Source organism: Siphateles boraxobius, unplaced genomic scaffold, assembly GCF_051911475.1.
Source record: "Siphateles boraxobius isolate OS27281-9 unplaced genomic scaffold, OSU_SipBor_1 2, whole genome shotgun sequence".
Taxonomy (NCBI): domain Eukaryota; kingdom Metazoa; phylum Chordata; class Actinopteri; order Cypriniformes; family Leuciscidae; genus Siphateles; species Siphateles boraxobius.
In genome coordinates this window covers 1,897,592-1,922,073 of record NW_027508810.1, presented here as the reverse complement: position 1 = coordinate 1,922,073, position 24,482 = coordinate 1,897,592, and the positions used below count along the sequence as shown (strand labels likewise).

General features: G+C 40.0%; 1 protein-coding gene across 1 annotated transcript; it reads right to left on the bottom strand.

The window, feature by feature from the left end:
• Positions 1–93: 93 nt before the first annotated feature.
• nup62l (nucleoporin 62 like) lies at positions 94–23,635 on the bottom strand. Its single transcript, XM_077235649.1, has 13 exons — positions 23,545–23,635; positions 21,534–22,151; positions 14,528–14,760; positions 9,507–9,578; positions 9,302–9,409; positions 6,414–6,518; positions 6,169–6,271; positions 5,944–6,088; positions 4,228–4,277; positions 2,319–2,453; positions 2,123–2,234; positions 1,956–2,022; positions 94–275 (listed from the first exon to the last, which is right to left on the bottom strand). Exons 2-13 carry the CDS (start codon positions 22,133–22,135, stop codon positions 184–186), a joined length of 1,824 nt encoding a protein of 607 aa, XP_077091764.1. The 5' UTR covers positions 22,136–22,151; positions 23,545–23,635; the 3' UTR covers positions 94–183.
• Positions 23,636–24,482: the final 847 nt, after the last annotated feature.

Below are 24,482 nucleotides of genomic sequence, written 5' to 3'. Positions count from 1 at the left end.
CTGCCATTGCAATGACTTGATCCCTAATCTGTCTGAAAATTTATTTTGAAAAATTGCACCAATATGAATACAAAGGAACTTATTAAGAGGGAATCAGGTAAAAGAAATGATTTTATTTTGAAGCAAATAACAAAAACAATGACATTCATTTACATCTGATTGAAAATCATATTTTATGCATGTTCACTGGAAGTTTAAACGAAAGCTCTTCTCCTGTTCCTTGCTGCGGCTTTCACACACCTTTGAGACCTCCTCCACTCGCCTCTGGAGTAACACTGCACAGAAAAACTACACGTTAAACATGATGCAAAGTAACATTTCAAAGTCATCAAAGTAACATTTCATAATGGACTGGCAATTTATTTTTATTGTGTCTATGGGTGTTCACACTTGTAGTTAGGTTCGCTTGGTTCATTTGGTCCCGAAAATGTTTTTTTTTGTCCTGGTCTGCTTAGTGTTCACATTGGCATTTTAACACCAAACCTAAAGGCGTAGGGATACGTTCACAACCTGATTGGTGGGGTTTTATTACATATATTTTGCGATGAAACTTACCGAACATCCAAAACAATGCGTTGTTCTGGGATAATCACACTCACTGTATGAGCGTAGCTACATATGATGGTATTTTGAGCAGCTGAGAACTCGTGAAGAGCTTATAAAATGTGTAAATGAGTCAAAACAGCGGCAGGAATTTCTCAGTCAAACACAAACCAAGATCTGCTGTGAGGAGACACGGTTCTGATGCCTGAACTGTGATGGACAACATCGCGACTATGACGAGAAAAAATAGCTTAAGAATTATTGCCTTTCTAAGGCCATATCTTCCTGTTTTTGGTTCGTTTACACGTCTTTGGTCAGTGTAGCATTCAGATTTCATTCGAACCTCACCAGAGTTTTCGGCATCTCGGTCCGCTTGTTTGGTGGCACCAGGGTTCAGATGGCAGCGTTCACACTTATTCAAATAAATCACTAAAAGAGCAATCGCAACAGGGCTCATATTAGAGCTGCACGATTATGACAAAAATCATAATTGCGATTATTCCCTTGAAATTGTAATTGCGATTATTAATTACGATTATCACAATTTACATTGAATATATATAGGCATATTATAATACATGTTTACACAAAAATTGTTAACACACACAAGTACTGTCCCCCTTTACTTAACATACACAGAAATTGTAAGAATGACTCCTAGTAAAGACTAGAAAAACATTAGGACTATGCTAAAGCAATTAAATAGCAGTCCCAAACTAGTTTTTGTTAATACAATGTTGATATGAGCCACCAAAGTCATTTAATAATATAAAAAACAACACAAAGTGAAAATAAAGTTGCATTTTTGGGTTATGGAAACGACAGTTACCATGGTAAATACACAATACTAACAAGAACTGTTAATGAAACCGCTCCTGGTGAATAGAATGAAAATCATACCTGCATGCAAGTCCTTCTCAGCTAACACGTGATTTATTGGTATTTTACTTTTATTTCTCGACTTAATTTACATTGTAACGACGTTGCTCGTAGTTTCTTTTGCACTTTATACAGTGAAGCGATACACAACGCGCGCCGCCGCATTTGTGTGTGCAATTGAAGAGTGCGCGCTACGTTCACAGTATAACGGCTGACAGGACAGTAAAGTCTGTTTTTCTGAGGTGAAAGTCTTTTTATTTCAGCGTACACTTTCGTCACTGACTGGTATGTTATAGTGTGCTGGGTTTTCTGAAGTAGCCGTGATTCGCCTCTCATAACATAATTATGCTCTAAACACACACACGCAGAGTTGATTTTCTTTTGTAATCGCGGCTTTGAACGATTACGTAATCGCAATTAGAAATTCGATTAATTGTGCAGCCCTAGCTCATTTTAATCCAACCAAACATGCAAAGTGTGAACATACCCTAAAAGACTCCATAAAAAGAATCTAAATCCAAAAAGATACTGACCAGAGTTTTGTTCTACCCACTGAAGGGAGTCCATATGTGCATTCAGGATTTTGCAGATCTGCTGAAGCTGAAACCCCCCCCAAAAAAAAACACCCTTCATTTTTTGCCCAGATCGCACGATTCATAAACAGCATTTCTCTATTAAATATGGATCACGTTTTTCATACCGGGTCAGTGGTGTCTCCAGGTCCGCTGGATGTGTTGAGGTGTTCAATAATCTCTTTCAGATCTTGGGACATTCTCTTGAGCTGGGCATCCACATTTTCTGCCAACTTGTACCTGGATAACAGAGATCATTCAAATACTCAGTGACGTCACAGTACATGCACAGAGGAAACATGAGCTGACTGCTTTTGTTCTTACGTCCGTTCTCGTTCTTCATCTGCATTCTGCATGTAAATGGTTCCGCTTTGCTCTTTCACAGACTCCTCTAACGGAGTGAGAAGATCCTCCAGCTCTTTCTGCTGGGACAGGATGAAGTCCAGCTCTTGATCCAGCCTGTGGTACAAGCACCGAAATATGAGTAATAAAGCAAATGACAGTATGCATTGCATTCTATCTGGTGATATCTTAGGCAGTTTTTTTTCATGCAACTTATTGAGTACGATTTATTAAACGGCTCTCTCGGATACTTGACTGTGACTGGTCAAGTGCTGTATTTGTTTTTTGCAATATTTTTGAATGAGCACTAAGCTGTATAATAAATTATATAATAACTGTTGCCCTGTGGTCGGCACTACAGAGCACCAGAACAGCCATGCACATTCTCCCACATGAGCAAGTAATAGGATACTTCCAACTGGATCTTTTAATCAGGCATACAATGTGTGATTAATCGTAATTGATTTTTGAATTCGGTTTGGTTTCCAAAGATTATGAAAACAAGATAATCAAAGCAAAAAGATTATGCCACGTTCCTTTACAGCGGTGCACTGTCGTTCTTCCCTAAGCCAAACTTAACATCCAAATCAGCCAAATAAGTGGGTGTTGTAAAAGTCTACTGTTGCTAAACTGCAGAACGTGTTTGACAGTAAAAAGTCTTAATAAAATGATGTCTTAAGTAAACGTACACAGTGTATCAGTATATTGGATCCGTGCATTAGGTCTTAAAGTGACAGCAGCTTAATAAACCTGCTGCAGTCTGTCGTAAAGGAAAATCAAACAACAAATGTCAAAGGAAAATCACTCCATGATCTTGACTGAAGTAGGTAAAGTATAAAATAAAGTAAATAAAGTAGCTTTAATAAGGATTAATCTATATTTCATGTGTTACAGTAAGACTATGCAGTGTTATTTTACATTTGATTATTCTATTTTTTGTTGTAGGCTATTACTTATCTAAATACCATTGTTAGTACATCTTCATGAAAAACTTAAAACACTGTTTATTTGTATTATCATTCTGTTGTATTTATTTGTGTTTTGTTTGTAATTAGTTTTGTTGTTCTTATTGTATTGCCGACTGTTTATTTGTCTTATGTAGGGTGAGGACCTTTTTCTTACATTAGTCTACCTTGAAGTATGGATAATTGTGAAACTTCTGATATTTACATTGACTCATATCATAAAATAAGACCAATCATATCACCCACCAATAATAGTGTGAAATATCGCAATTTCAGCACTGACCAAAACTTATCACGATTATTATTTTTGCCATAATTGATTAGCCCTACAATAATATGAGCATTTTATATACTTTTGTATGATGTACCTCTATACATTCATATACTTAAATTTGCATAACTGTACATCTGTAAATATAATGTACATATACATTATTCTGTCTTATTGTGCATATATTTTGTATTACTGTTATTGTATAGTATAATATTTAATTTTATTGTCTCTTCTTTATAACGATGTTATAGCTTTTTTTTTACTGCCTTATCTATGTCTGTACTTTTTTCTGCACTGGAAGCTCAACCTGTCACCAAAACAAATTTTGTGTGTGCGTAAACATACTTGGCATTACAGTTTATTTGAATCGGATTTCCTGCGGTGCTAGTTTCTCTTATATCACTCAGTGGTCTCACAATAAATGATCTCAACTATAAGAAGAATAATGTACAGTCAGTCAGTCACTGCAAAAAATAGATTAAAATAAACACATTCATTTGACCCCTTACCTTTAGCTTTGTCTGATCACACTTTTGGGATTTTTTTGTAATAAGGTCTGGATGATGGTACATTATCTTTTGCCTATTAATGCTCTTCCACCACCAAACCAAGCTTCGGTGAATTAAAAGCGGTTAAGTAAAATATTGATTACCTGCGTTGATCCAGTTTCACTTTCTCCATATCTTTATGTAATGAAGTTATCTAAAAGAAAAAGAAAATAAAATTGAATGACTTGTCACTGGAAACCTGTTCAGGCAGCGTCTCATCAACAGGTTTGGGTTTACAGTCGGTTAAGTGAACTACATGTATCTCTAGACCAGTCACTTCATGCCAAAGAAAACAGAAGAAGTCTCTTATCCTCACCAAGGCTGCATTTATTTGATGAAAAACAATCTTCACATAAATTATTATAAAAGTCACAGGCCTATCTAAATTCCCTTTAAGTACATATTCAAGCCAGCCTTTCACGATCTCTCGTTCAAGAGTGGCGTTCATCGAGGTATGTGGGCATCAAGTCGATGCTTGTTCTGTGTTTTTCTTTTAGTCTGCACTCAAATGTTTTTTCCCTACTTTCATCAGGTCATCAGTATATCAAGGGTTTTTCTCAGCTGCTCTGATCAAACATCTTATTCCCCTTGATGAAACTGTGCTTTTTCTTTCATACCCTGGAAGGTTTTTTATGGTACCATACGATTTAAACTTACAAACGATGCTGCCAACTGGGTCTGCAGGAACTTTGAGCGTATTGGAAATGTTCATGTAGCCAGAGCCTTTTTGATGCAATAAAACAACATCTTCTCGTAGCTTCTGTGAGAGCTCTTTTGTCTTGGCTATTTCTGCAACTAAACTTTTTTGACACACCGAGCCGACAGTAGGCCGTCGGGGCGTTTTTGACCGTCTGCAGACTAAGTTTTTCCGGTGTGTTCTGCACCATTGGTTCTAGTCGTACGTTGCTGTTTTTTTCTTTTCTTTTGTCAAGATAAAACTCTGATTGGCTGTTCAGTTTAGCATACAAGTCAGTGCATGCAATAAGAGCAAAAGTGATGAAAGCGAGCCAAGACGGTATAGACAGAAGGCTTTTATAATTTTACATCAACTTACTTGAGCAACACTGCATGAATATTTCCATAACATGAGTGGAGTGGAATAGAGAACGTGATCAGCAAGATTTATATTAAAAACGGTAAGCAAGCGCTGTTTGTTGATGGTTTGTATTCCTGCAGTCTTAGTTTCGCTTTCCCTTTTTAAATGACTAATATAGACAAATATATATGCAGAACTAGACAGGTTCTCATTTGCGCGCAGAACGTGCATGCTAGTTGACAGTCGGCTGTAGTCCTTTCGATGTGTTCAGGTGTGAAATTTTTTGACCGCAAAATAGATTGCAAAACCGCCCAATATGCACCGCTTAATTGGATGTCGCAGCAAGGGAAATGCCATATTTAAGCATTGTTGGATAGGTATCGGATCATATTTTTTCTCCCCTCCGATCACCGATCTCGCGTTCTGGGCTAGTATCGGCACGATACCGATGCTGTGGATCGGATCGGGACATCCCTAGTTATATATGCTCTTCTGTTTTAAGTGGATCTTTAGGAAAGCTTACATTCATACATTGTTACAATCTCTGTGGGGGTAAGAGAGAGAGCGAGAGAGAGAGAGCGAGAGAGAGAGAGCGAGAGAGCGAGAGAGAGCGAAAGAGAGAGAGAGAGACAAGAGAGAAAGAGAGAGAGAGAGAGCGAGAGAGAGATATCATGAGATCAGAGTCACTGGTCTCTTTATTGGTCATGTAATCATTTGGTGTTGCTGTAAATGTACCAGTACAAAGATGGTGTATGCAGAAAGAGAAAACAGTGTGTGTCTCTACCTTCTCTCCGTTCTCCACCAGCATGCGATCCCAGGCGTTGACCTGGGTGGCCTGCTGAAGAAAGTGTCGTTCTTGGTCTTCCAACTCTGAGCTCCACTTGTTAATCAAAGCCTCCAGCTGAGCATATGACATCACTGGAGCAGTGCTGACAGGAGACAACACAAGAATGTCATTCTGCAACTCGACAGAAGAAAACATCAATGACACATGTGAAAAGCTCCGCACCTGGTTGTGAGGACGGCGGTCGAGGTGGTGGTGGCTGGTGCAGTAGATGCTATAGTCTTCAGCCCCAGAGAAAAGCCAGTACTAACTCCAGTGCTAGCAATAGCTACAAAAGACACACACACACACAGAGTCACACACACAAATAATACAAACAGGAAAATAGCTATAACAAGAGCTCTTTTAATAGTTGTACTTCGGCCTCAATTATTTGTTGAGCGTGCATTAATGAGCGTAAGTGAGGGCACCTGAGGTTACAGCAGGAGCCGCTCCCAGAGGCTTCAGGGACAGGCTTGTAGGAGCGATGGATGCTGAGGTCATCACAGGAGCCACGGAGGCCATCGACGAGCCCACTGACAGAGCAGAGAAGACCATGTTATCTCATGCTGATTCCTAAAGAACAATCCCAAATGATGGCAAGAGAGCTCCCACACCTTTTGCCCAATGAACTTACATTACTTTTACAATTGTTAAGAAATTGGTAACACTTTACAACAAGGTCTCATTTGTTAACATGAATTAATGCATGCTAACATGAACTAACAATAAGCAATATGTGTTTTAGAGCATTTATCAATCTTTTTTCATAATGATAAAAAAGCTATTGTTCATTGTTTGTTCATGTAAGTTCACAGTGCATTGAGTCATGTTTACAAAAATATGGTTAGTTTTCAATAGTTTTATCAATAGTTTTTGATTTCAAAAGTATTAAATGTGTTATTAAATGTTGAAATTAACATTAACCAAGGTTATTAAAGACTGTAAAAGTATTGTTCATTACTAGTTCATGTTAACCAATGTAGATAACTAATGTTAGGGAATAAAAACTTATATTGTAGATCCTACCACTGGAAAATTTAAATGACACAAAAAGGAAAATAAAGTTATTATACAAGTTGCATGGTTTAAGACTATTGTTATGCGTGTTTGTTGCAGTAAGTTATATTGTTTGGATGCCAAAGTTCTGGCTTTATCTGAGTTTCAAAAATAAAACTGGTGAACATTTTACCTTGTTTTACATTTTACATTTTTGTGTTGTTCCTCACTATGTAGGGTTGGGCGGTATTTCGGTAATATCGTATACCGCGGGGTCTTAAAATAGCAACGGTATCAGTTTCAATACCGTCATTACCGGCACTTGTATATAATAAATAAATATAATTCATTCAATGGCTAAAAATGCTTATGTAGTTGTCATCAAGTGACAGTGTGGAGGAGAGAGAGAGAAGGGAGAGGCGGTAAATACTGACTAGGCAATTTGTAAATGTTGCAATAAAAAAGGTGACCGCGAGAGATGGAAACACCTCTAACCTAATGTCGCATCTCCGAAACAACCACCCACTCACTGCTGCGAGGATGCATTTTGCCCCGAGTTCATTATATAAGCGCATTAGTTTATATTTGTTGAAATATTATAATGTTTTTTTTTTTTTACGTTGATAATGAAAACTGAACAGCACGAGTAAGATGGGATGCATCGGGAGTCAGACATTGACCACTTAATTAAGTTTCATTTTGTAAAAGGCCTTTCTTTAAAGTGAATTTCGTTTTGTATAAATTGTATCCTAATTTTAATATTTTTTTTTTTATCAACCAATAATAAATAAGAATCAAATATATCAGACAACATAATCATGACATGATCGTGCGCTGGCGCGCCGCGGTCACTTGCATTGAAATCTCATCATAAATTAACCGAAACTCAGTGTATGTCTCACAGACATGACAGATATCTAAATAAAGCTTGAAATTTCATTAAACGAAACAATTCAAAACGAAAAGAAATAGGCCACTCGCTGATTATTTAATCCAAGATGTGCATTTCTCTCTATGCCCGTTCATACGGAAATGGCGATCATCATATTAAACGAAACTATTCAAAACGAAAAGAAATAGGCTAGCCTACTCTCTGATTATTTAATCCATGATGTGCATTTCTCTCTATCGTTCACTATGGAGATGGCTATTCGTCAATTTCTTTAAACGAAACAATTCAAAAGGAAAAGAAATATAGGCAGCATACTCTCTGATTAATCCAGGATGTGCATTTCTCTCTATACGCGCGTTAACCACGGAGATATCAATCGTCAATTTCTTTAAACGAAACAATTCAAAACGAAAAGAAAAAGGCTAGCCTATACCTTCTGATTATGTAATCCATGATTTGCATTTCTCTCTATATATGCGCGTTCACTAGGTGATGGCGATCGTCAACTTAATCTTTGCAGCACTGACAGAAAAGTTGTATTAATAAAAATCAATGGACGCGTGTCACCGGATTTACAAATGCACTTCTTGCTTGTTGCTTGTTAATTTAATTTAAATGAATTAATAAAATGAATACAATTGTCATAATTAAAATAAATAAATATTATTAATTGCCCATTTTTGCTCATTTATAAATGGTATTTATATCTACCACCCCCTCAGCACCTGGGTTAAACAATTATTTGGCGGCAACATATTATAACGGCCCACGTATTAAAAATAGTCGAGTCTAAATAGGGCTCCGGCTCATATTACATTTAATGCCGTCAACAGGGATCAGACACAACGTTCACGGGTTGGCCTTGATTTTTTTTGTGTGTTTTTTATGCCCGATCTGGTATTCAGTTTCTGAACGGTGTAGACACAAGCCAACAGTTTGGTGACGCTGTCTGAGCCTTATGTCATAATTTTTAATTAGTCACGGTAATACCGTATACCCCGGTAAAATAGGGAGGAGGTTTGACGGTATAAAAATGTGGATACCGCCCAAGCCTATCACTATGTGAGGAAAAAATTCTCGATAGCAGGGTTTCTAAGAGATTGAGATAAGCAGTTGTGCTTTATTGTTTTGCTTTGTCTGAGCCAATATTCAGAGTAAAAATCATTCAGAGTGGAAAATGTGATGCAGTGCTGCAATAGGAAATCAGGCTTGCCTCTGTTAGACTACATTAACTTTTAGCAGAAGCTTTTATCCAAGGAGACTCATCACAAGAACCAAAGATATAAATTATATATATATATATATATATATATATATATATATATATATATATAGACACACACAAACATACACATAAAAGAAAGCTTGGCTTGTGAATTTGACTGAAGTAGAAGTTTCTTCATGGCAAGAGGTGGACGAGGGACTCACATGTGAATCCTGTGGCTGGTGTTGAGGCTATAGGATTCGCAAACAGAGAGGATATTGGAGCCGTCATGGACTGACTCGTTACAGCAGAGCTGGTGGGAGCTGGGGTGGCTGAACAAGAACACAAAACAAACGTGTTATACAACAATTTTTTTTTCTTTTGCCAGTTTTCCTAATATTTTAATATCCACGCAACATATATACATACCTGACGTTTTAATTCCAAAGTTAATTGCAGTTGTTGAGGCTGTGGAGGCAGTTGAAGCACCAAGAGTCAGACCTATAAATCAGCAGCACAACAAATACATATAAAACATTTGTATATTTCCTTCATAGGGACCAGTGTGTTAGTGTAACAAACACAATGCAGGGCTAAATGTGATTTTTCAAGACCCCACTAGAGCCCGACCAATATATCGGCGGGCCGATATTATCGGCCGATTTTAGGCATTTTCCTATCTATCGGTATCGGCATTTATAATGGCCGATAAATTAATATTTTAAAAAATGCGGGTACGGTGATTCATGTAAGGGTGGCGCTGCCAATAAAGCACCTAAAAGCTGTCACAAGAACTGGCAAAAATAATGATTATGAATACAACAAATATAGCAAGGAGACATTTTAATTGTTTATTAATAAACCAGTGTTTTCAGTCAGTGTCAGCCAAAGATGAAGTTGACGATGCTGACTCGCGATCTTCAGTGAGCACATTTCATACGATTACAGTCTGTCTGCCTTTCGTTTTGAATTGTTCTGTTTAAAAGTAGACATTTCAATATAGATATATTTCAATTCTCAGGTCCAGTGTTTCCCCTACCATTGTTTTGGGGGGGCGCCCCGCCCCCCCAAAACGACCCCCCGCCCCCCCTAAAATGCTGACGAAATCCAGTCATAAAAAAGGAATTTAGTGTATAACGCGGAATTTCACGGAATTTGTAAATTTGAGGAAAAAATAGAAAGCAGTTCAGAACACTTGAAATCAAATCGCGATATAGACTAGTGTGTGTGAATATTAAAACACAAAGACTATTTAAATACGAATCCTGCATGTTCTGTGTGAATGAATGGTGCCGCCGACGCGCAGTTTCATTTACCACACACACACACACACACACACACTGAAGCACGTGTGACGCTTGCGCTATTTTTTGGCCTATATGAAGACACAAACGCATGAACTTCCTCTCCAGGCTCTAGATCCACTCTGAAAGTCACTTCGTAATAGGGTTGGGAACCGAGAACCGGTTCTTATGCAGAACCGGTAGTGTTTTTGGTTCTGATGCGATGTGTGGACGAAGTGCTGGGAGCTTATCCTTTAATAGCGACGTCTCACCACATAAATATTAAAATTGTAATGAATGCACTGTCCCTCGCGCTATTCGTATAACAAGTTAAAAAAAATTGCGTCAGATATCAACGCAGAGAGAGAGAATAAGACAGTAGAGCTGCACCATTAATCTTTAAACGATCTCGATTCAAACACCCACGCGATCTTATTCCTAAATGACAAAAACTTCACACCGGGACATTCAAATCTGTTTGCGCTGTCGCTGACATGAAACATCTAACGTTAGCTTTACTTTCTGTCTTTTCAACAACACAGTATCGATATTTCTGTGTTAAAAATATTCAAATGATCACAGAAGTACTGAGATAAAAGTTTATAGTTCGAGAATAAACACTGATGTTAAAACAGTTAATCACCTTTTGAAAGTCGCTTCAAATAACGAAAATTCGCTTCAGAATTTACAAAATGTATATAATGAGCGATTACATCATGAATGCCTTTTTTCAAAACGTGTTTTTGTCTTATCCTGAATCACTACGGTAAGGCTGTAATAAGCGTTTAGACTCAGACTACTTTACACTGGTCGGTTCGGCACTGCTGCGGAGTAGCCCAGTGCCTGCGTGACTCACTCGCGTCATTGACATAAACATAGAGAAGTAGCTCCGGCTACAATGTTCTTCCGCAAGACGCATGCATTTCTGTTTATTAACTGCTAGAGCACTTTAATCCAGTAAGGAAACAAGTGAAGTTTCACAGAAATCAATCATTCAAACCGATTTAAAAAATATTATGTTTCACCTGTCTGGATCTTACATGCGTGTTCAAGCATATTCTACCCCTTCTGAGAGGGTATTCCACTGCTGGATATACAATAAGATATAGGAGAGGTCCCAAATTATCCTTGAGAATGCAACATTTTTTATTTTCCTTCAGAAAAAAATATTGCTAAATAATATGTTGCATTTGTTGACATTGCCAGTCTGTTAAACTCATTTGACAAGTAGGGCCTATCAGAAATAAAACACAAAAAGGATTGTGTATTTTCCCCGTACTACTATTTGTATTAGTTTTAATAATTTTTATTGAATGGGAACCGGAACCGGAATCGTTTGGCGGAACCGGAATCGGAAACGAAAAATTTCTTACGATTCCCAACCATAGACAGTATGTTCCCAACCCTACTTCGTGATCATTTAACCGCTTCATTTGAGAACAACTATCATCATGACATAAACACACAGAAACTCAAAAGGTCTTCACGGCAACCCGTCAAAATAAAAGTTCGGTTTAACTTGACAGAAATATATTACTGTTGTACATTAGAATTTAGATATGTCCCAATGTAATAATACACTAACACTAATCCAAATAAATTATCATCAAAACTGAAATTTTTAAGGAATAATCCATGTTTTAATTTTAACAGTAAAGCTCATTGTGCAGCAAGTTATTTGACAAAAAGTTTATTTAATTTCACATGATTAAAATTGATGATAAATGATACAATTTTTGTTTTATGTCTTCATTTTATTACCAGAAAAAACACAACACAGAATTAGTGTTAGTGTGAATTAGCGCAGAATTAATTAGTGTGACATTTTTTTTCATATATTTTAAAAAAAAGTATTGTTTAATGATTCATAATACATGATTTCAATTAATTAGACATGCTTTTTGATTGCAAAAAAATTACACCACGTATCCGTAACACGCCCGCTCTGCAACACTAGCAGTACCCCCCCCCCCAAAAAAAGAATCCTAGGGGAAACACTGCAGGTCTATACGCTGAGTTTCGGTTCATGAGACGAGCTCCAGTTCACCCGCAGGCGCCTCCGTGTCGAGATTATCTATCGTCTGCTAAATTTACTTCTTATAAATTAAATCCAGGCAAATGGCTGATGAAACAATTAATACAAAACGAAATTCACTTTGAAACGAAAGGTTTTGTGCTTTCTGTTTGATGTCTATGTGAAAGTTTCAAAGCATTAGTGCCGCTTTCAGAGCGCTCACGTCCGTAGTGCTGAACTGTCGCGTCTGTAACATTGTTTTTTCCTCATAAATGCAAACACGAAAAATAAAATAAAATAAAATAAAATGAATATTTTATGTAGCCTGTGGAGACTGAGAGCCAACCCTTCTTCATCCGGTGGGTAGTAGCCTACTTGTGATTTGCGCAGTGTAATTCACAGAATTGATTTCTCTGCTACAAGCCTCTGTCACGTATTGTGTGAGCTTGTGACTATTGCAAGCGCGCAGCTGAGAAGTCCTGATTATATTGTCTTCTATATTTAGGCCTTCTTATTTATTAAGGCAATTGGTTGATGAAACATTGATTAAAATGCGTGGCGCGAGCGATCTCCGACAGTAAACTGATTCTGCTTTGTCTAGGGTAAACAGCTGTTGCGACGCGAGCATTAACGGCCGCGTCCGGTGTAGACACAGTGTTAAAGCTCATTCTGCCTGATAACGCTACGTTACAACATCAAGCAATATTCTAAAAATGTATATAATTATAACACTTTATATAGGGCCATTTTGCATTAAGAGTAGCTAGTTTCACGTTTAGTACATTTTGCTTACTAATTATTTAAAATAGTATAAAAGTACTGTACATATGTAATTAAAAACGTTTTCATTATGATATTATTCATTTTACTTTAGTAAAAAGATCTGAGTTCTTCCTCCACTGGTAGAGATTAGAGGAATTAAGAGTAAAAATAGAAGATAATAAGGTTTTGTCAGTGACACTTTTTATATATTTATTGATACAAGTTATGACTAAATTAAAAGACAAAGTCGTCGTTAGTGAAGATTATGCAACAGTATTTAGAATATAATATAATATAACATGCAATGCAAACTAGTTTGGTTACAGCTCAGCTGTATAATTCTCATTCTATCATTCCCCCTGCCTCCATTACATATCTGTGTCACACAAGTGTTTGGTTACCACATTTGAGTGATCATTGCAAAACGTGTTTATAAAATATATTTATTCTGTTTATAGCTACTGTGTAAAGTACCCATCAAAAGTTTGTACACACCAATAGGAAAGTGTCCAAACTTTTGACTGGTATACTGTACTATAATACACATAAATAATATTGCTACTGTATTATAATATACACGTAAATAATATCGGCCGATATATCGGTATCGGGCTTTTTTTTACTTCCTAATATCGGTATCGGCATCGGCCCCCAAAAATCCATATCGGTCGGGCTCTAGACCCCACTATATGGTTTTACTACTGAAACAGGAAGTTTGGAGGAAGCATATGACAGGGCTTGTCCTTTTGCTTAGGCATTAGTTTTAAGGGGACCTATTATGATGTAACGTACGTCTTAGGTCTCCAGAGAATGTGTCTGAAGTTTCAGCTCAAAATACCCAACAGATAATCCATTATAGCATGTCAAATTTGCCCCTATTTGAGTGTGAGCAAAACGCATGCTGTTTTCACGTGTGTACGTTTTAAAATGCAAATGAGCTGTGAAGAATTAGCGAAGAAAAGGTGTGGACAGTTATTTTTGCAGCTGATGTTATTGCATATGCATTTGTAGGAGTTTCCCTTTCAGAGGCAAAATTTATGGGAGGAGAGAATTTAAATGAATCATGCAAGGTGATTTCCTAATGTTTGCACTTGTCAATTTACTGGCGTTAATTCACCGCCTAAACAAAAGCATGTCTTAAACCAGATGCTAATTTGCGCTGGTCTTGGTAGATTGTGTTGGTCATTATAGAAATGATCCGGCTGGGTCTGTGTTCTTTATTTTGTGTGTCCTCAGTAAATCATGAGCAGAACTTTATACTCACATCTGCGCTATTTTGCAATTGCACTCTCAAGCTAATATACCCTGTTTAAAAAATCTGGCCCATGGACTAAAACAAACAAAGCTGTTATTATGAACTAGGTGTCAAGACATATGTAACTCTGTCTGACCTGTGGGTTGAACCCCCAGTGAGAGCGCAGGGCTGGGCTGTGTCGGGGCAACTGAGGCTGCCTGAACTTTGGGCGTCCCAAAGCTGAATCCCCCCATAGGCTGCTGGGCCGCTGTAGTCTGAGGAGCCAGACTTCCGAGAGTGAAGCCCGTCCCGGCAGGTGAAGCCCCCAGAGTCATGCCTGTGGTCGCGGGTTGAGGAGCTGCAGGGGTGCTGAGTTTAGGAAGGGAGGCGCTGGATGCAAAGACGTAAACAGACTTTAAATATATAAATATTACATATATCAGTTACTTTAAATATAACATACATGTAATTCTTCCAAATCCTGTTGTTCCACAGTCATTTTTCAGTTATACAATCCAGGCCTATATTTCCAACTCAAATATCTGACTGGATGAGGAACGTCCAAAGTCATCAAGAAAACAGCCATGATGGATAAGAATAAATGCCATGAATTATGAGGGTTTAGAAAGAGCCAGTTTACTTTGAAATCAAGCAGGGATACAGCAAACATTCCTAATGTGTCAAGTTGCTACGTAGATGACATTCAGGTTAATTATAGAGTGAAACTGCCCGCTTTTATAGTGGCATTGGTTTCAGAAGAATTTCTCTCATTTTTCCCCTAGGGATTTTTAAAAAAGTCTTCATTAAAGCATTATAAGCCATGAACAAGCCTACTAGCTACAAGATGAATCACATCATTACAAACTTGGATCTGAAACAAAAATATCTGAAATCATTCAAAAAGACAAAGGAACATGACTGTGCACTTATTGAGGGAAGGAACTACAATCCCATGAAGCACTGAGAGTAAAAATATAGTTAAAAATGGAGAAATAAAAAACTATGCAGTTTTTCGACTGTTCAACAATTTTTTTTTTTTATTAGTTAAAATTTTGCAAACAGATGGCTTTAAAGGTACAATATGTAGGATTTTTGCAGTAAAATATCCAAAAACCACTAGGCCAATGTTATATATTATGTTTAGTTGATTACTTACAATATCCCAAATGTTTCCAACTATTTGTAAATCGTGAGAAAATTGCGATTTTAACCAAGAAAAACTGGGCGTGTGAGCAGGGGTGAGAAGTCGCCAGTCAATGGCGTCATATCCGCATTACCCTCAGTTTCCGCCAGGTTTGACCTCGTACTGTCATAGTAACCATGGCGAAAGACGATGACAACTGGGCTATGCCCGTTATGCCTAGCAGGACGCTCACGCTGTTGTTGTTTTGTTCAAACATTATGGACCATGGCAAGCAGACTTGAGACAAAAAGAGGACTAAAACGAAGATCAACATCTTTCGAGATGCCGAGAGCTCCACGTCCACGACTAACTTCGACTTGACAGAGACGCGAGTGTTGCATGTTACTTTATTAGACAGGTGAGCAAATGTAAATAAAACTAATTAATGTTATTTAGTTCAACATGGTGAAATGTTAGAATATGATCTGTATGTTATTCTAATGTTGATCTAGCTTACTTAGTCTCATACAACCAACAAACAACCTAACTAACAACATAGTGTAACTGTTAGAGCAAGTGAAACAGCGCTGCATTACCTCAAGTTTAATTCGTCTAAGAAACTGACCTGTGTGAGTATTAATTCAGCACTTGCGTGTAGTTCGGTAGAATGAAATGTCCTTATTCCTTTATATCCGCGGGACTCCCCATGTGGAGTTGGTATACGTCTAGCAATCGCGCCATGCTTCATACCACAGTCATGTTAAAAACATCAATGTATTCAATCATCCATAAAAGATCCACCAGCTTGACGACAAGATCCATAATTACGCTTAATGCAGAATACGTCATCAATATACGCCTTTGTTATTGTAACAGGTTAACGACCCCTGGTGGTGAAAAATCCTGCATATTGTACCTTAACAAAACCATTTACCATCGATTTACAACATTGTAGCTCACAGTAAGTTAGTTTTTAATGGTTTTAAGTTAAATTAATTCCCTTTTGGAGAAAACGTACTCGGTTACTAATGTAACTTCGGTTCCCTGAGAGTAGAGAACGAGTATTGCGAAGCAAATACGCACTGGGGAAACTCCTTTTCCTCGAGATATTGAAGCAATAATTTAAAACACAGTGCAGCTTTGCATAGGAAACACAGCAGAGCATCTAGCTAGCTCATTGGCTGTGCTGCGGCAACTGCACATCCAATGGCCGAGCGCCTCAGACGCACAAACCAATCAACTGACTTGGCACAGAGTACGTCAGAGCATGCCTAAATGGGCATGGCCTCAGCCTATAAATATCACCCATTTCGGCCAATATATCAGGTTTAAATCGACTGAAGCAACACACCTGACAGAGTGCAATAGTGCGGCAGGCTACGCAATACTCGTTCCCTACTCTCAGGGAACCGAGGTTACGTCAGTAACAGAGTACGTTCCCTTTCGAGAACGGTCACTTCGTATTGCGTAGCAAATACATAGTGGCGACGCAATGTAGAACGCCGCACACTTGTGCTTATGGACAGTAATATACTAGATAGATAAAAAACAGACACCGTCGGGTCAAATATCACACAGAGAGGACCCTGGCCTGCAGGCACGGTACCTCTAGATTATAAAATCTGACAAACGTGGACGGCGAAGACCAGCCGGCCGCTGCACAAATGTCTTGATTTGGAACACCACTGGACTAAGCCCACGAGGAGGCCATGCCTCTCGAGTAATGGGCTTTGACGCCCATGGGACAATCTTGGCCCACAGAGGCGTACGCCAGCGAGATAACGTCCACTATCCATCTGGATAACCTCTGCTTAGTGACTGGAACCCCTCTGGTGCGGTCACCGAAGCAAACAAAAAGCTGTTCTGTCTGCCTAAACGGGCGCAGAACGCTCTAATGGCGTATGGAACCATGCCTTGGCTTGAGAATGACTTTAGAGTCATTTATCCCAAACTCCAGGCAGGAGGGGCTCACGGAGAGCACCTGTAAATCATCCACTCGCTTGACTGATGCCAAAGCCAGCAGCAGAGCAGTCTTCAGCAAAAGAGGCTTGAGATCAACCGACTGTAGAGGTTCAAACGGGGGGCCCTTCAGGGCGCCAAGAACCGTGGAAAGATCCCACGCCGGTACAGTAGGACGCCTAGGAGGGCAGGGTTTCCCGCAGCACTTTGTAACTAAGGCGGCCGCCTAAGCAACACACGCCTGCCGCCTTAACTACATCGTCAAAAAAATTATATGAGCGATATCTGCCGAGTTACTCTGTCCTGTTTTCTCCCTTTCATTCTTTAAATATGTGATAAGCTTTGTGTTCGCTTCAGTCTTGTTATCAGTGCGTTCTTCCGCAGCGGCACCATCTGAGCCTCATTGGTCTGTCACTGATCGTCAATGTCAGAATATTTGAGATGACCAATCAAATCAAAGTAGGCGGGCTTTATGTTTGCAGTGCGAATTTTTCTTTTATTGTCAATGGAATTTTAGCAGAGCGACTCATAGACAGGAGCGACTCACTCGACACGCTTCAGTTTACGGTCGGTCAAGTGCGAGATAAGATGTAAGTTGCTAAACTAAACATTTCCTATTTGACTTTTTTTTTTAGGTGTTAAACGAAAATGTTAAACGAATCACAAAAATAATCAGGCAAACTAATCAACTTTTGTCTATTTTCGCCATTTTGAACTGAAAATAGACCACTATGTGACGTGACTCATGTAATGTAACGTTAGCCTAATAATTAGTTTACTGTCATTGTGAGGGGACAAGACACATTAACCAGGGTACCTGCGGGATCTTAAAAGCATTGAAAAATAATCTCAAATTAAGCCCCTTAAAAGCCTTGAATTTGGTATACAAAGTCTTGGATTTCGTTACAAAGGTATTATATATTTTTTGCCTTTACTAGGATTAAGTTCATACCATAAAATGAACTGTTACTAAAAATTCATGCAATGTTGAGTGCACCTCGCACTCCACATCATAGCACAAAGCGTGAGCCCTATTACTATGGTTACTAGGCAAGTGAGTTACAGAACAAGATAGTAACGTTAGCCAAGCGTAGTTTGTCGTCTGAAATAAGAAAGTTTCAGTTTAATCCGCTGTGGCCACAAATGCCAGAATTCAATAATTTAACCCCCAAATCAGAGCTTTTCTGTTAAAAGAACTTGTTTTCTACCCGGTCTTTTCAATAGTAGCTGGCAACCATGCGCGCGCGCTCTCTACACTGCTCAAGAAGCGGGGATGATCTGAAAACACAGACAAGCTGGAGTTCAGCAATCTTCATTTGAGATTTTCAAATTAAATTGAGGTGTCATTCAGTCGGTCTATGTTCTGTCACGAGCCGCTTGCGCTGTTTGTGCAAACAAAATGCAGGCTGATACCCAGCAGTGTTTTTAATGTTGATGCAATGTTTCCCGAATATCCACACGATTTCAAAAAATGTGACATTGATTTTATACAACAGTTAAAAACAAAACAAAAGGGTAACATTAAGTGATTTACTACATTTAAAACAGTATAGTCAGGCTTATTGCTATATTTAGCAACGAAATCTGTGGCTTTGAACGAATCGTGAGGTTCAATGAATGACTCGATGACACACATAAAGACAATGAGTTACCGCTACCTACTGGCGATTTTAATATAATATTTTTATTAATATTAAACGATTTTTAACATTGCCTATTTATTGAAGATTGTTTTATTTAAGGAATTATTTATTTTTTAAAGGTATTACAAAGGTAAAAAAATGAAATGGAAAATTTGATTAAAGGGGGCAAATATTGTCCCTTAATGGAAAAGGTGTGACTGCAGTCTAAGTGGAAGAGGGGTCTGTTCTGATTCAACACTTTAGAGCATAAAGGCGTCTCGTAGACGGCGCTCTAGCCTCAGTGAGGGTGTTTACGACCCTCCCCGGGAGGACCCCAGAAACCCGTTCAGGGACAACACCTGAAGGCCACATAAGTCGGGGCAAGGGTGGTAGATTTCCCCGTTCGCCTGCGAGAGGAGATCCTTCCTCAATGGCAATGGCCATGGGGCAGTGTCCGCCATCCGTGTCAGATCTGGATACCACGCTCGGGTTTTCTAGAGGGGGGCCACTAGGAGGACTGAGCATCTGCTCTCCCTGATCCGTCTGATGACCTGAGGGATCATAGAGACCGGGGGAAACGCATACAGAGGGCGTCTGGGCCATGGGTGAACCAGAGCGTCCCTGATTAATCAAAAAGAACGTTGCGCAGTGAGTGTTGCTCTCTGAGGCAAAGAGATCTACCTCTGCCCTGCCGTACACACTCACCTGGGGGAGTGTTGTCTCGAGACAGCATGTCCGCGCCCACATTTTGGACTCCTAGAACATGCGCAGCTCTCAGGGAGCGCAGGTTTGCATGCGCCCAAAGGAGGAGCTTTCTGGCCATGGCATACAGGGCGCCCGATCTGAGGCCGCCCTGGCGATTTATGTAGGACACCACCGACATGTCCGTGCAGACCAAAACATGGTGTCCCTTGAGGTTTGGTAGAAACGTATTCAGGGCTAACCAAACTGCTCTCATCTCTAGGCAGTTGAGATGTAAGCTCTTCTCCGGGTTCAACCAGAAGCCGGAGGCAGGACTGCCCTCGTACAGCGTAAACCTGACAGATCGATAGAGTGACAACTGAGTGGGGGGGGGGGGGGGGACGGGTCGCCTAATAATTGGGGACCGGATACCCGGGTGTTGTGTGTGTGAAACATACTCTTTATGTGCTTTATTTGGGTCGTGCAGCGCAACTGGCCTATTCACTACAGTTTGTAAAACTCCAGCCACCTGAGCTGAACAGGGAGCTGCGAGGTTTTAACGAGCTCTTTTTGAGGGTAGTCCGGCTAGTGCGAGACCCTCTCTCTTCTCCCCCGCAGCTAGGATGGCTTCGGCGTCCCGGGGTCCAACGCAACGCGGGGTCGCGGGCTTTGGCACCGGGTTGTGCTTAGCAGACCTGGAGCGGCTTCGGTTATCAGCCGCAGGGCGGGGCTGAGTTAAACGAGGTGCCGATTTCGCGGGCGGGGTGCTCTTTTGACGGCTCGAGGCAGACCTGGAGCACTTTGGTAAGAAGTGCTTCGTGGCTTGCGAAGACTTTTGCACTTACGTTAACCTCTTGGAGAACCCTTTCACAGCCGGGCCGAAGAGGCTGGTGCTGGAGATGGGGAGTCAAGGAACGTCATTCTGTCTGCCTCCTTGATGTCCTCCTTCGCCTGGAACACCTGAAGCACCGTCATGGTGTGCAAAGCCGACGCAGCCTGACCGGAAGCGGCAAAAGCACGTCCAGCGAGGGCCGAGGTACTTCGGCAAGGCTTAGAAGCGTGCACCGCCCTTGATCTCCAGCCAGCAGCGGTGGAGAGTGCAGCTTCTGCATGGATAGGCCTCAGACATCTTGCGCACTCCGCATGTCTGAAGTCCTCGTGAAGATCAATTCCACACGAGGTGCACGAAGAGAGAGGCATTTGAAACAACGCCTTGATAGAAAATTGCTCTTTTTACAAATGCTGAGTTCGAGCACAAAAGCAGCAGTAAAGGATATGTCGATGACTCGCCGGATGCCTGACAGGAGAGCAGCGACAGGAGAGGAGCGCTTCCGGGTAAGTTGAAGCGCTGTCTGCTTTATCACGGCATACTCCAGCTGTACTTCATGGCTTTTTCGACGGTGATCGCTTCGAGGGATCAGGGACGTATGTCGCTGAAGTTGAGTAAATCTGATATATTGGCCGAAATGGCGATATTTATAGGCTGAGGCCACGCCTATTTAGGCACGCTCTGGCGTACTCGGCGCCAAGTCAGTTGATTGGTTCGTGCGTCTGAGGTGCTCGGCCATTGGATGTGCAGTTGCCGCAGCACAGCCAATGAGCGAGCTAGATGCTCTGCTAGACCCAGCTGCTCCACTCTCTTCCTTGGAATGACTTTATTAACTCTTTCTTAAAGGGATAGTTCTGACCCTGATCCCCCCCCTCCCCTCCCCTCCCCTCCCCTCCCAAAAAAATAAAATAAACACCACACACACACTTTGCCCCGGATAAATTCTCACCCAAAAGAGAAGCCTCCCCCAGAGGTGCTGCTCTGAGTCTGGGCTCCAAAGCTGAATCCACCTTGTGTGGTTCCATTGTTCTGCGTGGGCTGTGCGAGCAGTCCTGCGATCTGAGACTGCGGAGGGGGGTTTCCAAAGGTCTGAGTCTGGGGTTGGCCAAAGGTCTGAGTTTGGGGTTGGCCAAAGGTCTGAGCTTGGGGTTGGCCAAAGGTCTGAGCTTGGGGTTGGCCAAAGGTCTGAGCTTGGGGTTGGCCAAAGGTCTGAGCTTGGGGTTGGCCAAAGGTCTGAGCTTGGGGTTGGCCAAAGGTCTGAGTCTGGGGTTGGGTAAAGGTCTGAGTCTGGGGTTGGCTAAAGGTCTGAGTCTGGGGTTGGCTAAAGGTCTGAGTTTGGGCTTGGCCAAAGGTCTGAGTTTGGGCTTGGCCAAAGGTCTGAGTTTGGGGTTGGCTTAAGGTCTGAGTCTGGGGTTGGCTGGCCCCGAAAGAGAAGCCCCCCCCTGCAGGAGCGCTGGTCTGCAGCCCGAAGCCCGTCGGGGCTGCAGCTGTAGTTTTGGGGGGTCCAAAGCTGAATCCCCCAGTGCCCGCTTGTCCGAAGTTAAACGCCATAGTGCCTCAAAAGACCCTGTAAATGATGACAGGAGGGGGAAAATGTGTGAAATAACAGTAGCTATGTTTCCATCCACCTATTTTTATGCACATTGTGGAATATTTCATAAAATAACGCTGGATGGAAACACCAAGATGCACAATTGCGCATAAATTATAAAAGCAGACAAATCTCATTGCACAGTATCTGAGACAAAATTATTAATATATAGTGGCTTCTCCTACTGCAGCAACTTCCATTTTTCTGTTCAATTTTGACAATTTTGTTCTCCTCGGCTCACTGGATAGATACGATTTGCAAATGTTATATGCGATATTCCAATTTTGCACATAAGTTAATTTCGCAACTTTGGATGGAAACATAGCTAGCATTAGACAATTAATGGTCCTTGCTTTTCTAACAGTGGACCTGTAAATGACTATAATATGTTGCTACAATGAATTCCATCAATTTAATTGCATAGAAGATATGTATTAGATCAGTGAATGGGGCAAGGGACAAAATACCACCAAAAAAAATGTATGCTTTAATGCCCATTTATGTCCACTTGTTTCTTAGGAAAAATCCACCAGTTTAGATTCTAAATCTGAGATCTGTTGTATCTATTTTTTCTCAATTTTAAGAATAGTGGTTCAACACCATTGTGTGATGTCAGCTAAGACAGTATAAACATATGTCAGTCTAATGGAAAGCTAAATGTGAAATATATTGTGACATATTAGAGAGAGTTGCTGAGTCTCAAAAACTACATTAGCTGCACCTAGACCGAATATTTGTATTTGCCATAGTACAGTAGATGTGAGCTGAGTCAACAATTAGCTCATTATTATAGACTATGATGCCCAAAACTGTAATCGATGTAACGTTAGTCCGCTCATTACACTATAACTTACACCAAAATGCATCTAGTACTCAGCCTGAAACTACAACGGCTCGAAAAAGCTGCTGAAGTATAGGGTTTAAGGTTTTGCGTCCAAAAATGTATTATAGTTTCACTAGGCTACTAAGATGAATCATACTGTCTATGAAGGAAACTCACTAGGTTTGGAGGAAGCCAGTGTTTTGGTGTCCAACTAGCCTCTCTTTTATATGCAGTGATAGCATGATATTAAAATCAAATGATAACAAACTAAAGCATTAGAGCAGCTGATGTGTTTCTTTAGAGATAAACGTTTAGTATTACTGGTTCTTTCAAACTGATGAATCCGATAAAAGAAGCGATATTGTTTAACATCAGTGATAATACAGCTAACGTTAGCTGACAGTTCATTAAGTTCACTGAACGCCCTCTTTTGCACAATCCCATCGCCCACGTTCTTACATTAAAACTAAGACAAACTCACTAAATTATGTATTATAAGGTGGAATAAAACACTTAATATCGGGGGGAAATACAATTAATACTTACGTAGTACGTATAGTACTTCACTGCAGCTCACGCGCGCAATATTCGTCGTCACATCACATGCGCTTCCGCTCTGAGGACCTCTACGTCAACTGTCTAAAATACTGCCTGATCGAAATTACAGATCTCATCTCACATGCTACTGGCAAATTGGCCCTATCAAACTACAAAGCAAAATAAACTGCGTCATCAAATATGTTATTTTAATTATTTTTACTTTTAAAGTAGTTAGTTGTATTTAGTATTTAGTTTTCAGTATTTAGTTAATTTACCATTACATCAAAAAGAGCCTAAAATTATGGGGGTAGAATTGTTGCATTATTCCAAATAAATATATTAAGATCCACAAATAAATGTAAAGAGATTCACAAAACAATATCAAATTCACAAATAAATATATTAAGATCCACAAATAAATGTAAAGAGTTTCACAAAGAATTATAAAACTCACAAATACATAGAATGAGATTTGCAAATAAAAAATATATTTACAAATGTTGTTTATACCACAAACACAACTCTGCCTGGCATTTATTTGTGAACCGTTTTTTGTGCATTTGTAAACCCTCTCACGCATTTGTGAATCGGTTCCTGTGCATTTGTAAATCCCCTCATGCATTTATGGATTTTGAAACCCTTCTAGCGTTGACGTGCAGGCAAATCCACAAATAAGTGGAGTCCACCCACCCTTTACCTAAGCCAATCAGATAACCGCCACATTGAGCTGACCAATCGTAGCACATTCTCGCTACAACCAATCACGTTAGGCTTTACAATCAGAGTGGTCTTGCCCTGAAATAGTGGCCTTGCCCTGCATTGGCTCAAATAGGAAGTGTAAGGCTATAAGGCCCATAATAAAAAGAGTGGTCTTGCCCTGCATTGGCTCAAATAGGAAGTGTAAGGCTATAAGGCCCATAATATTGCTTCAGTAAAATATGTTT

Excerpts from the sequence above, each read along its gene's own strand:
- nup62l (XM_077235649.1), bottom strand. The coding sequence starts at position 22,135 with ATGGCGTTTAACTTCGGACAAGCGGGCACTGGGGGATTCAGCTTTGGA. Across the intron at positions 14,761-21,533 it reads GGGGGAGGCTTCTCTTTTGG|CGCCTCCCTTCCTAAACTCA; the intron begins GTGAGAATTTAT and ends CTTTGCATCCAG. Across the intron at positions 6,089-6,168 it reads ACCGCCGTCCTCACAACCAG|CACTGCTCCAGTGATGTCAT; the intron begins GTGCGGAGCTTT and ends GTCTCCTGTCAG.